We start from the raw sequence: 15,312 nt of genomic DNA on the forward strand, positions 1-15,312 counted from the left end.
GAGAGAGAGAGAGAGAGAGAGAGAGAGAGAGAGAGAGAGAGAGAGAGCGCTAATGTCAGTGGTTTAGTATCAAGGAAAGAGAAGCTGTGTAGCTAATACTTTTTTAAAATCATGGTCACTGTGGGTTTTTTTAAAAGTAGAAGTTTATTGAAAAGTAACAAAGAAAGGAACTTCCTGTGTGTGGAGAATTTAGTATAGAACCAAGTTCCATTGAAGGTTTTAATGAAAAGTTTCTTAGGTTCCAGAAGTTTCCATTTAGCAATATTTGGGGGCTGGATGATAGTATCAAGGTGAAGGTATTATTTGCCATGCTCTTGGCTAACCTCAGTTCTATTCCCAGAACTAAGTACCACCAGAAGTGACCTTGGAGAACAGAGCTAGTTAGGACTAACCCCTAAGTATTTCTAAGTATAACCCCCCCCCCCCCCACACACACACACACACACACAAACAGACAAAAAGAGACCCAAAGTAGTTGGTTCTACCTTGAAAAAAATTTAGTCAACTATTTCCTGCCCGTCTAGCCTTGCTCTCCTGGGGAATGCTTTTAGATCTATAAGGTACTTGAATAAAACTTTGGGACTTGCTTGCCATGCTGTTGTGATGTCTGGCAGTTGCACACTTGGTCTCGATGTTTCCAGGAGGTCAGCTTGAGCTGTGGGGCAGAACAAATCACAAACTCTGTTGCAGCTTTGGAAACTATTCCGCAGAGCTCCCAAAACCATGCTCAGTGCATGTGGGTGGCATTGAGGGTTGAACTCATGGCAGTGAGAATTGACTCACCCTAATAAGACATGCTCTTTTTGTTTAAAATAAATTTTATTGGATCACCGTGAGATTCAGTTACAAACTTGCATGGTTACATTTCAGTCATACAATGCTCGAGCACCCATCCCTCCACCAGTGCCCATTTTCCACCTCCATTGTTCCCAGTGTCCTTCCTACCACCCCCACCCCATCCCACTTCCTGCCTCTGGGGCAGGGAGAATCCCTCTTTCTCTCTCTAATTTTGGGTGTTATGATTTGCAGTACAGATCCTCAGAGGCCGTCTTGTTTGGTCCTCGGTCGACTTTCAGCACATACCTCCCATCCCGGCTTATCCCTCCAATCATCTTGTACTCGGTGGTTCCTTCTCCGTCCCAACAAGTCATGCTCTGTAGTTAGCCGTCCCCTATGCCCTGTTTATATCTTATTATACAAATTAAGTTATTAGAGAATTAGTCAATTTAAGTTATGAAAATAAATATTTTATGCAGGTTAGTTTGGGAATATATCTTATCTGGAACAAATAAGCTAGGCTTTCACTCTTACCAGAGTGAAATTTTATAGCTGTTTTACTTGGCAGAAGTTTACAAGTTTGGGGGGTTATAGAGATAGTACAGGAATAAGGCACTTGCCTTCCAAGTGACCACCCTAGTTGTCATCCTCGGCACCATCAATGATCCTTTAGGCACTGCCAGGAATGATTCCTGAACAGAGAGCCGGGAGTAAGTCCACTGGTATGACCCAAAACCAAAACAAAAAACAAGAAATCTGAAATTTTAAACATGAGGACAGTCTAAAAAAATCAAAGATGGGAACATGAAGATATTAGTGATCTTGGCACTTGTTTTTGTTTGTTTGTTTTGTTTTGTTTTGTTGTTTGCTTGCTTGCTTGTTTGTTTTGGGGCCACCTCAGGTAATGTTCAAGCAGTACTCCTGGCTATACACTCAGGAATTGCTCCCGATGGTGCTTGAGGGACCATATGGGGTGCTGGGGATCAAACCCTCTGTGTCTTCTGCAAAGTATCTCATACACTGTTCTATCTCTGTAGCCCTTGCACTTGAATTCTTAACTCTTTTCCTGGAGGAGCAGAATAGTTAGTGGATTCGTCTTTTCATCTGTAAAACAAAGTCAAGTGTAAATAATTAAGGTACAAATACCCAAGAGACCAAAATACTAGCCAGATCTCATCTTAGCTGATTTACGCCATTGCTAGGTGCCCTCATGCAAAAGAAGGACATTAGGGTTTCCAAGAAAAGGCCATCTGAGGACGGACTCAAGAAAGAGGTTCAAGACACAAGTGAGGGACATAGAGAAGATCATGGTATTCCATAAAGGTGGGGGAGGTGAGGGTTGGATATGGTACAGACCACTAGATATGTTCCCCCTTGAAGCTATGGGTCCACAGAACTCCAATCAGTCTTATCTCCACCACCCCCCACCCTACTGACACCAAATATGGTTTCACTGTACATCTCAACGAAGTTTGAACTGAGAAAGAAGAAAACTTATTTGCCATACAACGTGGGAGAAGTAAAAAATAAGAAGAAGCCTTAGGCCTTTGCTTTGTACTCTGCGTATTATAAACTCTTATGTCTATGTAAGCAAAGAACTGAAATTGTATGTGTGTGGGTAATGGTGATTAATGAACGAATTTACTAAGTTGCCCCCCGGATGGGACAGGGTGCCTCCCGGTGCCCATTGAGAGTTTGACTTACGAGAATATTTGGCTGTACCTAATTTATTACATCCCAACCCTCCTCTGTTGATTTACAGTCACTCCGGCAAGTTATCAGAGGATTGAAAGTGATTTTCTCAGCCTCCTTTTTAGCTGATTTCCTCTGGTAATGAAATGTGGTAAAAAAATGTGAGCCAGGAGACCTCCTCTTTAAAAACTCTTTGAAAACGTGTCCTAAATGGTTACTCTTATTAATATGCTAGCACAAGTATTACGATATATAATTGGTTTAAAATGGAAATGTTTTTAATATTTCATCAAAGATGGTAAATTAGAAATCAGATTTTAACCTAAAAGCATTAATTCTTACTCCGAGTGAGGGCCATGAATCTCGAAAACATTATGGTAAGCGGAGAAAGCGGGACCAAAAAGACCAGTCATATTTGTATGGTTCCATTTATGTGATAGCGGAGCCTGACTTGGTTTGGGGAAACTGAGAAACACTCAAAATGATGTGCAAAACTTTGTCTGAATGAGCGCTCTTTCTGAACACTGTTAACTTAAGCATTATTCTTTTCATTATGGTTTTAATCCTCGTGATCATAGAGATCTGTGACCTTGATAAATCAATACCTGAAAGTGAAAAAAAATTTTTTTTTGGTGTTACTAGAAGAAAAGATGAGATCAGTCCATTCACTGCTAGATGGAACTGAGAGTCTGTGGAGTGAACTTGGTCAGCGGAAGAGGAGCAAAGATAGAATAATCTCCCTTTTGTGGAGTAGAAGGAAACATAGTAAGGGAATAACGTCCAATAGCGACAGACCGTCTGCACGAAAACCTGACATTGACAGTGCTGTAAATCACAGTAACTAAAAGAAAATGCAGTATCTGACATTTTGATTTAAGAAACTTAGTTTTTTCCCTGTAATTTTCAAAGAAAATACTGCAATTTCAAAGTATTTTACTAATGAATCTCATGTTGAAATATATGAGCACAACTGATATATATTTTTTTTCAGTTTCTTTAAAAACTTTAATATGTTATAGTTTAAATCATAGTGTTAAATATAATGGAGTTAAGATGACTTATAACAGGTATGCAAGTACATCAGGTTGTTTCAGAATGTTGTATTCTTGATAGTTCATCATAATTTTAAAAGCATTGATTCTTTGTTTAAATAAAATATTATATTTTATAATTATCATAGCACTAAGTTGTGGTCATTTGCCTATTTTGGCGTTTTGAGAACTTAAATTAGTGGACTTACTATTGATACAGTTTTGGAATTATATTTAAGATATCTAGATACATATGTTTTATTTCAATAGTATTAGCTACCTTTGTGGGTCTTCCTAGGACTAACGAATATACATTAAATACTAAAATATGAGAAGCATAAACGTTAAGTATCTGCGTCTTTAATTCTCCTATACAGTTTTCGGTTTGTTTTGTTTTGGTAAACACTGTTTTGGACTTCTGTAAAATACTGTAATTTGGGTAGTTATTTCTACTCTGTATCATTTTCCCCCTTCTGATTACATTAAATGGCTTCTAGGTTTCTAGGAAAACGGTGTCACCTTTCCAGCTTTCTCAGGTTTTTTTCCCCTGATATTGATTAGTCTTTTATTCATTCTCAGTTATACCATTTTTTGTTATAAGTTTAAATCTCCACCCTTTCCACCTTTTCCTTGTGTCTTTAAAAATAAATAGGACATCGTTTCTTCTCCAGGGAATTTTGTCAAGGCATATGTTTAGAAATAAAGATGGTGTGTCCTCTGCTTGCATTCTGGTATCTTGACTAAGGTCATCTGGCTGTCAACTCTGGTCTCCTAGGAAAGCTTTTCCTTTTACTGTACCTTAAAAGAAAATCACAGAAATATGTTTCAATTTATGTTTAATGTGTTGTTTCTTTTGAAGCATCCTTCTTGGTTTTATTGGGAAAGATTAGTGATGAAGGAAAGATTAGCTAAAGTGTTTTTGTAGGAAATATCAGAAATAATCCAAAGTCTAGATTATTGCATTTCTTAAAATGTTTTTATGGATCACAGAAATCTATGTTGATATGTGAGCTATTGGTGAATAGTCTTGAGATGCCACCAAGATTCAATCACTGCGTACCCTGAATTCCTTATAATGAGTTTGACCACTGATATCAGATAAATCATATTTTCAGTATACTAGGACGTCTTTTTTTTTTTAATTTTTATTAGTGAAACACCACGAGACAGTTGTGGACTCACAAGTTTTTGTGCTTGGGTTTCAGTTATACAATGATCAAGTACCCATCCCTCCACCAGCGCCCATCCTCCACCACCAATGATGCCAGTATCCCTCCCATCCCCCCATCCCCCCATACCATCCCACCTCTGTGGCAGGGCATTCCCTTTTTTTCTGTCTCCTTTTGGGTGCTGAGGTTTGCAAAAGAGGCATTGAGTGGCAATCATGTTCAGTCTATAGTCTACTTTCAGCCTGCTTTTCCCATCCTGGGCGGATCCTCCCAACACCCTTTATTTGGTGTTCCCTTAGCTATCTGAGCTGCCTTTTCTCCTAGCATGTATGGCTGACCTTCAAGCCATGGAGTGAACCTCCTGGTACTTATCTTGACTATTCTTGGATGGTAGTTTCCTATTTTGTAACTTTATATTCCCAGATCAATGCAATCTTTCTATGTCTATCCCTCTCTTTCTGACTCATTTCGCTTAGCATGATACTTTCCATATTGTACCACTTGTATGTAAATTTCATGACTTCATCTTTTCTAAGAGCTACGTAGTACTCCATTGTGTAGATGTACCAAAGTTTCTTTAACCAGTCATCTGTTCTTGGGCATTCAGGTTTCTTCCAGTTTCTGGCTATTGTAAAGAGTGCTGCAATGAACAAACAAGTGCAGATGTCATTTCAACTATACTTTTTGGCCTCTCTGGGTTATATTCCCAGGAGTGGTATTGCTGGGTCAAATGGGAGCTCAATTTCTAATCTTTTGAGGATCGTCCATACTGTTTTCCAAAAGGGCTGAACCAGTCGGCATTCCCACCAACAGTGAAGGAGGGTCCCTTTCTTACCACATCCGCGCCAACACCGGTTGCTTTTGTTCTTGTGGATGTGGGCCAGTCTCTGGGGTGTGAGATGATACCTCATTGTTGTTTTGACCTTCATCTCCCTGATGATTAATGAGGTAGGGCATTTTCTCATGTGCTTTTTTGCCATTCGGATTTCTTCTTTGGGAAAGTTTCTGTTCATTTTGTCACCCCATTTTTCGATAGGGTTGGTTGTTTTCTTCTTGTGGAGTTCAGCCAGTGCTTTGTATACCCTTTATATCAACCCCTTGTCAGATGGGTATTGGGCGAATATCCTTTCCCATTCTGTAGACTTTGTATTTTGGTCACTGTTTCTTTTGAGGTGCAGAAGCTTCTCAGTTTATGATAGTTCCATTTGTCTATCTCTGTTTTCACTTGCTTGGCCAGTGGCATGTCATCTTTGAAGATACCATTAGCTTCAATATCATGGAGGGTTTTGCCAACCTTGTCTTCAATGTACCTGATGGATTCTGGTCTGATGTTGATTGAGGTCTTTACTCCATTTTGGTCTTACTTTTGTACATAGTGTTAGATAGAGATCTGAGCCCATTAAGTTTTGCTAGTACCATTTGTTAAAGAGGCTTTCCTTGCCCCACTTCACATTTCTTGCTCCCTTATCAGAGATTAGGTGATCATGTTTGGGGGGAGATGTAGGACATCTATCTTGATTACTCTTGACTCTTTGTTTCTAATTATCTTTTATAAAACTGTAAAACCATTATCTAAAGCTTTAGGTCATGATTTGTCATTAGTTCTGCTTTCAAAGCTCTATGTCCAAAGCTATTTTTATTTTTTATGTATTGCTTGTTTTACATAGATAAAGATATTTCTGTGAGAATTAAATATGTGTGTGATTAAAATTATAGGAAATGCAAAATCTGACATCAAAAATATATACTGTTGAAAACAGAACGAATATAATTACTGGAATCTTGTTAGGTCTTTCCAATTAGTCCAGTTTCAAACATTATGGTTCATGTTGTTAAAACATGAGATGCTTAACACATAAAACTTAAACCATTCTTTGCCTTGGAGATTGCCAGGTTTTTTTAACTAGAACTTGTTCAGAAAGTCATGTGCTTTGACTTGGGTTGCCATGTATTAATATAAGAATGAAATGTATTTATTTGGGTTGGGTGTATATCTGGATGCTGTACTGAATGATCACTCCTGGTGGTACTTGGAGGAATTCTGCAGTGCTGAGGATCAAGCCAGGGTTCAAGTACTTTAGTTCCTGTACTGTCTTTCTGGCTCATGAGTGGAAAGGATCATACTTGAGTCTCTTTTCATCACTTACTGACTGTAAGGTCAGTATTATATTTTCACTCAGTAGAGATAAAAATTGTTATAGCTTAAGGACTAAAAAATTGCTAATGTTGAATTCACATACCGTGCAAATATTTTTAATTACAGAGATATAAGTACTGTATATAACTAATTCTTTCTTTGTCGGTGATTATCATTAATATGGTAAGTGTTCTTTTGTGTAAATTTTGGTGGCTTGGTATTGTTTGAATTTTAAAATCTTACAAGACAATAAGGGTTTCCTAAGAGTGCTTCTCCAGGGGTACTTGAAGAGTGGCTGAGGCAGTGCTGGAGCCTTAGTATAATAGGTAGAGCCAGGTCTGCCTGCCACCCTCCAAAATAAGAGTGTCTTAGGGACTGCACTCATTTGGAGGTAGGGAGAGGGTTGGAAAGAGGGTGGGTATACTGGGGACATTGGTGGTGGAGAATGTGCACTGGTGGATGGGTATTTGATCACTGTAGGATTGATACTCAACAGGATAGATTTGCAACCGTATCTCATGGTGATTAGATATATCTATATAGATATAGATATAGATATATTATGTTAAAAAAAGTGACCTAGGGGTCAGGGTGCTAGCAGAGTGGCTGAAGCCCTTGCGTTGTACGTGGCTACACCAGATTCTGTTCCTGATATTCCATGCTTTTCTAGGGGTTCGCTAGGAGTGATCCCAAGTACTGAGCCAGGAGGAAGCCCTGAGTATCTCCAGGTGTGCCCCTTCACACTCCCCCTCACACTCCCCGCCCCAAAGAAAAGGAGAGGCCAAAGGCGGCGCTAATGTACTTTAAGTTCTCTTTACACCACAGCAACTTAACACGCCGACGCCTTTGAACAACACTTAAATACTCCTTTGCATCACATCATTATTATAACAGTAATCTGTCTCTAATTTTAAAAGTTGACACTCCTTGAAAATTAGAAAGCGGAAAGTAAAAAAACGTAAAGAAGTAGATTGTTACTTTCTGATCATGGAAACAACTGTTTATTGTATTACCTCCTAATCTTTTTTTTTTTCCGAACACTCAGCCATTTTTATTTACCAGAATATACTAATATTACAAGCCCCCTCCATCCGTGTGTGGGCGCGCATGTGTGCATGCGTGTGTTTGTGTGTGTGTGTGTGTGGTAAAATAGTTTTATTTGAAGAAATTTACTTCAAAAAGTGTGAGGGGAGAGAAAGAGAGAGAAAGAGAAAAACAGAGAGAGAGGGAGAGAGGAAGAGTAGGAGAGAGAGAGAGAGGTTCAAGAGAGAATATGGACTTCTCCAGGGTGTAAAGGCCTGCCACCCATCCTTTCTTATACAAGTTCCTATATAAAGTGTTAAAATTCATTATGCTGTCCACCACTGATTGTTCACCAAACATCCATCTATTATTCACCCTTAATGAAATAACAAGCAGATTTACAAAAGTCTTTATAGGGCTGGAGATACGTATTTTATACACACACACACACACACACACACATATTTATATACACATACATGTAAGTACATATAAAAGGCTCTTTAGTAGGGACACAGGAAGGAAATGCCCTATAAATAGAAGAGTTGATAACATAAGACCCAGATTTTTCTTATGTTTCCCTCTTAATGAGTTCCTGATTTTCCCCTTTAAGCATCATCAAGGAAGTTGGCAAACTAGAATTCCAACCAGTTGTATCATTTTCTAAACATCTGCCTCATCTCAGAGAAGTCTCTTTCTTCTGAGCCCTCAATTTCCTCATCTCTTGAATTAAATTTTTTTTTACATAGATTCCACAGGATGTAGTAGAAATGCTTCTTGGATCAGCTTTTGAAAGAAAAAGAGCTTTTTTTTTTGCCAATCTGAACGTCTTATCTGAACATCTTTTTATGATATCTCATTATCTCATTCCTACTCTGGACAAACTTGCAGGCTATCGAATATAGCCTGCCCACAGAGCAGAGTCTGGCAAACTCCCCGTGGCGTACCAAATATGCCAAATACCAGTAACAATGATGGGTCTCACTCTCCTAAATAGCCTTGAATATAATCTCAGGGCTAGGATGAAAGAGACGTTACTGGGGCCTGCTCGAGGCAATCGACGATTAACAGGATGATGAATGATGATGAATGAATGAAATGTGGAAGCATTTACAACAGACTCTGATATGAATATATATTCCATATTTGTAATTTGTGAAATTACAAAGGATTGCATCATCTTTGTAAGTTTTCACATCACTGAGCTAGATGTTCCCCAGGGTGCATTCGGCTCAGAAACAATTTTTACACCTTTGGGTAGTGACAAAGAAGGGAATAACAATAGTTGTATTGTTGAGCATGATGTTGGATGTGTAACAGGACACAGGACAAACAAGGCCTTCCTTATGTTAACGTTGATCTGCCCTTTCTGTATTTCCTCACTAGTAACACTGCCTTTCGTAGAAGTTCTTAAACTCTGTGAAATACTGGCCAGGACATTTTGCCGATCCATCTGTTTCAGACCAAAAACACTGAAAGATGTCTTGAACGTTTCCTCAGCGGATTTTTAGTATAATTGTTCGTTTCTATTACTGGCTCATTGCTCTTCCTCCCACAGTGCAAGTTTTCTTCTTCATCAGATTTTCAGAAAGAATTTTAATCAAAGCACTTACGAAATCCCGTCTATCCGTGTGTTTCAGACTTGCCAGCTCGTGGGAAAATGACATCAGTGTCCACTCGCTAACCCTGCCCTCTGCCACCTGCCTGGAACTACTGTTGATCTTATCAAGGAGTAACTCGGCTCTGCCTTCGTCCCTTCGCTTTATGAATTCCTTTCAGGTAAGAAGCAGCTGCTGTCCCAGAGATTGGTTTCTCAGTTTCCCTTGTTCCTCTAAGGATCCTGTCTCTCACGGGTACGGTCAGTGGAAACCCAAGCTTCAGTGGTAACCGTAATAAGTACAATGTGTGGATTGCCCTGTCTTTCTCTCTTTGGGAAAATGAACAAATAGAGTTCAGCGTCGGTTAGGTAGATATCCAGTCATGGCAGCGTCTTGAACCACCTCCAGGGTTGTTTTCAAAGAATGCCTGGGAAAGACGCTTGTGAATGCCATGCTCCCTTTCCTTGCTTTTTTTCCTAGAACCTGGATTCTCAGTGAGTGGTGTCTTTGCCACTGTTAGTTTTTAATCAATTGCCAGATGGGTATTTAGTAGCGATCGTCTCCTGCCTGCTCTCCCTCTGCACGTTTTCCTGCTCTCTTTAGTCCGTCTCTTTTACATCCTACCACTGAGACTGCCTGTGATCCCAGAAAGGACGTAGTCAGAACAGAACAGTAAAAGCGGTAGGAAGCAGCCAGTTATCCCAAGAGAGGCAAATGAAAACTAAGGCTTCCACTAGCCACTCTTTGTGATCCTCTAGCGACTGCGCATACTTAAACAGATCTGTTACTCTTAACTAGTGGCAAAGGATTCTTGAGCCTTCTAAGGCAAGAGTGACGTTTTCAGTACCACATGGGTACTGGAAAATGCTTCACTGAGATTTGTTCCTGCTTCCGAAGGTTTGCAGTATAGCTTAAGGAGATACTTTCACATTGGTGTGTGTTACTTGGTGCACATCTTGTTTAATCTGGTGAAAAAGAAAAGGACGTGTCTTTTCCCCTCTGAATTATAGTTCTGAAAATCTGAACTATGATACAACTATTCCTTTATGACCTGCCTGCATACTCTCCTGGACATCTGTCATGTTGATTGTTTTTGTGGTTCTCTTCTGGAGACATACTTGAGACTTTGGCCTTCCCAGTAGCTAATTGCATTTTTTTATTATTATCATTATTGTTGTCAATTCTGCAATCTCAGAGGCAGTTTTAGTACAGCTTCTTATTTTTTCAGAAGTGAAATGGAGATCTAGAAAAGTGGAGTGAGTTGGCCAGGAAACACCAGGTTGTCATAAGTAGACCTGGACTCAATAGATGTGCTCAGGTAACTCACATCTGCTTCCTGCATGCATCTCACATGCCCCCAACTTCACCAAATGAAGTTGGGGGCCCTGTGAGTGGTAGGTGGACGCTGACTGTGAACTACCTTGTAATGTACACACACACTTTCTTTTAAAATAATTTGTGATTTTATTTATATAGTATCCTAAATCAGAAATGATTCGTAATTCTGTATAACAGACTATATTTCTTCTAAATTTTGTTTATTAGACTGGCCATTGAATCGCATAAGAGTTTGTATGTACCTCTAAGCTTGTATAGGAGGGCTTGAAGATAAGAAATAACAGCAGTTACCTGTGGGGAGCAAGACCAGAAGATGTGGTATTTTTTTTAAAATTTTTATTAGTGAAACATCATGAGGTACAGTTGTAGACTTGCAAATTTTTGTGCTTGGGTTTCAGTTATACAATGATCGAGTACCCATCCCTCCACCAGTGCCCATTTCCCACCACCACGGATCCCAGCATCCCTCCCACCCCCCATCCCACCCTGCCTTTGTGTCAGGGCATTCCCTTTTGTTCTCTCTCTCTTATTGGGTGTTGTGGTTTGCAAAAGAGGCAATGGGTGACAATCATGTTCAGTCTATACTGTATTTTCAGCATGCATCTCCCATCCTGGGAGGATCCTCCCAACACCCTTTATTTGGTGCTCCCTTCTCTATCTGAGCTGCCCTTTCCCCCAGAATGCCCGGCTGGCCTCTAAGCCATGGAGTAATCCTCCTGGTACTGATCTCGGCTATTCTTGGGTGTTAGTCTCCTATTTTGTTACTTTATGTTCCCCAGATGAATGCAATCTTTCTGTGTCTGTCCCTCTCTTTCTGACTCATTTCGCTTAGCACAATACTTTCCATATAGTAGATGTGGTATTTTTTTAATTAGACTCCCCCCATTCTCTTTTAAGTTTTTATGTGGCAGATGAGTGGGCAGCAATCGAGATGACTTTGACTTGTCGGGCTTACGGCATATGGAGGAAGTAAAATAATCATCCACGTGTGGTATAAATTGAGGGCTTTATTACAAAGTAGCCTCAAGTCTTAAAGAGATTAAAAGGCAAATCTAAACTCTGTGGGAAATTTGAAAGGACTGGTTTGTGTTTCTTCTCTAGAAGACAGAGGAGGTCTTCCTCTGTTTCAGAATTTCAGCTCAGTTGATGTAAACACACGGACGTGAAATCCCAGCGGCTTTCGGTGGCATTACTGTTTTCCCTGGGTATCCTTAAACAGACCTCTTTTAGATCCATCAGGATCTTAATTATCGAATGTCTCTCCCTGTTGGTCCTTGTACTTCATCTAGTCTAAGTCCACTTCCTGAGTATCATCAGTAGCTCACGCACTTCCCAATTCCCAAGGCACAGCGAAACTTCGCACATGTTTAAGTGCAGTGTGTGTTGAAAAAGATTTTTATCTCTGCTGCTCCCCCTAGAAAGATGCGTCCACCCTTATCAGAAACATACCAGAAATAAGCTTCCCTCCGCACGTCTTCACTGCAAGATAAAGAATCACTGAAAATAGGGAGGATGTCTCTGGGGATTAGAAAGTGGTACTCTGGCTTTTCATTTTCCTAACACCTACTTGATCATTTATTACAGTGGCAAGTAATGGGACTGAAATTTCGCCCCTATTTGCAATACGTTTTTTAATTGGGAGCTCACTGATATGCGTGTTTTTTAAATTCAGAGTTGTATTGGCAAAGCTGTAAAATAGAATGATGCTGGTTTAAGATACCATCTTCACATTTCCAACTCTCTTATTTTCCAGGTTGAGACAGTTACTGTGAGCAACACACATCTTTTTCTGTAAAAATGTTATTTTAGATTTCTGAGTATTCAAATGACACTCCGACTTGAACTGTTGTCAGTGCCAAATCCCGAAACGAAGGGTTTATTTTATTAATGATAGCCATTAACATATATGAAATTCTGCCTTCTTAAATTACATTGTGCCATTTCTCTCAGAACCAATAGGGAGATCTTTTGGTCGTTTTGTTTTGATTTTAACTTCTTTGTTATTGTTGTATAGCCTTAATATCCCTCATGTGGTTTTGAGCAGTGTAGGGTTTGGTTGCAAATCGCTGATGTATTGTTATAGCTATTATTGCAGCTCCAGGAAAAGTGGACCTATCACTCTCTGCTTAAAATCCTTTCATGACTTCTGCTGCAGGCAGAGTAATATTCAGTTATCCTCTTCAGCCCTACAGAGCTGGGTAGCATCTATCCTGTGTTCCTTTCTGGCTTCTTCTCCTCTTGTCTTTCTTCCGTTTGTTCTTGGCTTGAACCCCACTGGCCTTACTTCCTTTTTCTTATCACAAGCTGCTCTGCTTCTGGGGTCTCTGCTCTGGCGCTCGTCACTGCCATCAGGAGAATACCCTGGACCGGACCTTGACATGAGTCAGTGCTTCTGATCTTCAGGTCTCGGTGGAAGTGTCGACTACCCAGGAAAATAACCTGACCCTCAACAGTTTTCTCTCTCTTCCCATCACCATTATTTTATAACTGTACCTTGTTAACTTTTTTTTTTTATAATACCTTTCACAATTTGAAGTGATCTTGCTCACTTTGTTATCTGTTATTTTTTTTCCCCACTACTGCTCACTAAACACAGGAGGATTATTATTATTTTTTAGTTTTTTTGCTTTCTGGGTCACACCCGGCGATGCACAGGGGTTACTCCTGACTCTACACTCAGGAACCACTTCTGGTAGTGCTCAGGGGACCATATGGGATCCTGGGAATTGAACCCGGGTCGGCCACGTGCAAGGCAAATGCCCCGACCGCTGTACCTTCGCTCCAGCCCCAGGAGGATTATTTTTACTCAGCATTGTCTTAGCATACCTCAAACATATTTGGAAATAGGGAGCATTTTTTTTAAATATTGGCTGAATGGCAGCTTACTTGCTGGCTGTATGTACAAGTAAAATACTGATGGACATGACCACTTGCCATTGGCATGGTCACAGCACAAAAACTGAGCTGGAGGAAGCAGAGGCATGAGTAATAAATTCAGGAGTAGAAGTAGTAACTCTTCTCTGAAAATAGGTAGCATTGTAGCACTGTCCTCCCATTGTTCATCAATTTGCTCAAGTGGGCCCCAGTAACATCTCATAACAAATTGTGAGACTTGTTACTATTTTTGGCACATCGAATATGTCGCAGTAGCTTTCCAGGCTCTGCCGGGCAGGCGAGATACTCTCGGTAGCTTGCCAGGCTCTCCGAGAGGGGCAGAGGAATTGAACCCAGGTTGGCCGTGTGCAAGGCAAACGCCCTACCCGCTATGCTAAATAGGTAAGGTCTGAATTTGAAATGTGCCAGCAAAATAGAGCACAGGTGGGTATCTTCATTGGACTGATAGCCTGGGATTTTTGAGTGCTGAAAAATGTTCAAAGGAGACTTTAGCCTTTGGAGACAGCTGGCAAGATTCCAGGTGAGCAAAGTGGCACCATGTACTGGCCTGATGCCTAAGGCCGTGTCTCTGCGTCCGCTGGAGGGGAGTAGGCTTCAGCCTCTTGCTGCCATCAAGTTCTGCCTGTTGGATTGCACTCGAGATGCTTCGGAGGCCTGGAGTCAGATGTCAGAAAGCCGTTTTCATGGCCCTCTTGCTGGGTAACCAGTTATATAACCAGAAGTTCTAGTAGCGATTTTAAATCTGAACCAGTTGTCCAGAAGGCGGAACCTTTAGAACAACCACGTTGGAGCCACCAGTGGGCAAGGACTCCGGGTTCTAATGGCCCTCTGCATTATTTCTTGGAATCGTAGCAAGTGTGGCTAGAAGGACCCGTTAGTCTATTTTTATGGATCAGGAACCAGGTCCAGGAAAGTAACATTAATGTGGAAAGCTGACACTGATCTCTGTGTCCTATTTTCTGTGTTGCACAGGACGCTGACTTTTCTTCGGATAGAAAGGGGATTTTTCCATGCTAGCATCTCTCTAGTCCTGCGGCCAGGTTCCTGAGGATGTAAATATCTGCTTTATAAATTAATCAAACCTTAAGCATCATCAGAATGAAGGTTTAATAGCTAATATTTGTTGTGTTTTCTGTATTCCGGGCTCTTTTCTGAATGATTTACCTTACTTGCTTATCTCAGTTTTATAAAAACGTGTGTGTGTGTGTGTGTGTGTGTGTGTGTGTGTGTGTGTGTTTTCCCATTTTGTAAGTGTGGAATCGGAGCAATAGATTAGTTTTCCTATACTCACAGGACCCTGTGCTGCTGGGAATTAAATCCAGGCCTCTCGCCTGGAAAAGAGGCATTCATCCCCTTGAGCTCTCTCTTTGGCCTGGTCACTAAGCCTCTCAAATTAGGTGTGGCTAAAGAAAACTCAGTTTTTGTTTGGGTTTTTGTTGTTGTTGTTTTTACTTTTGGGCCACACTCCTCAGTGCTCAGGGGTTAGTCCTGGCTCTGCACTCAGGAATTACTCCTGGCAGTGTTCAGAGGACCACAGGGATCTAACCCGGGTGGTCCGTGTGCAAGGCAGTCATCCTGCCATACCATTTCGCAGGCTCTATTTGTTTTTTGTTGGTTTTTTGTTTGTTTCTTACCTGAGAGAGTTTTCAGGC

The 15,312-nt window shown here is 40.5% G+C and overlaps 1 protein-coding gene across 1 annotated transcript in view; it reads left to right on the forward strand.

Moving 5' to 3' along the window:
- The window catches only part of UBE3D (ubiquitin protein ligase E3D), a 155,989-nt gene that overhangs the window by 76,314 nt on the left and 64,363 nt on the right, over positions 1–15,312 (forward strand). Inside the window, exon 9 of the mRNA XM_056109878.1 lies at positions 9,470–9,608. Within this exon, the coding sequence (XP_055965853.1) occupies positions 9,470–9,608 (139 nt within the window). The remainder of the gene's footprint in view (positions 1–9,469; positions 9,609–15,312) is intronic.

This window comes from Sorex fumeus, unplaced genomic scaffold (genome assembly GCF_029834395.1).
Source record: "Sorex fumeus unplaced genomic scaffold, SorFum_2.1 ptg000008l, whole genome shotgun sequence".
Classification (NCBI taxonomy): Eukaryota; Metazoa; Chordata; class Mammalia; order Eulipotyphla; family Soricidae; genus Sorex; species Sorex fumeus.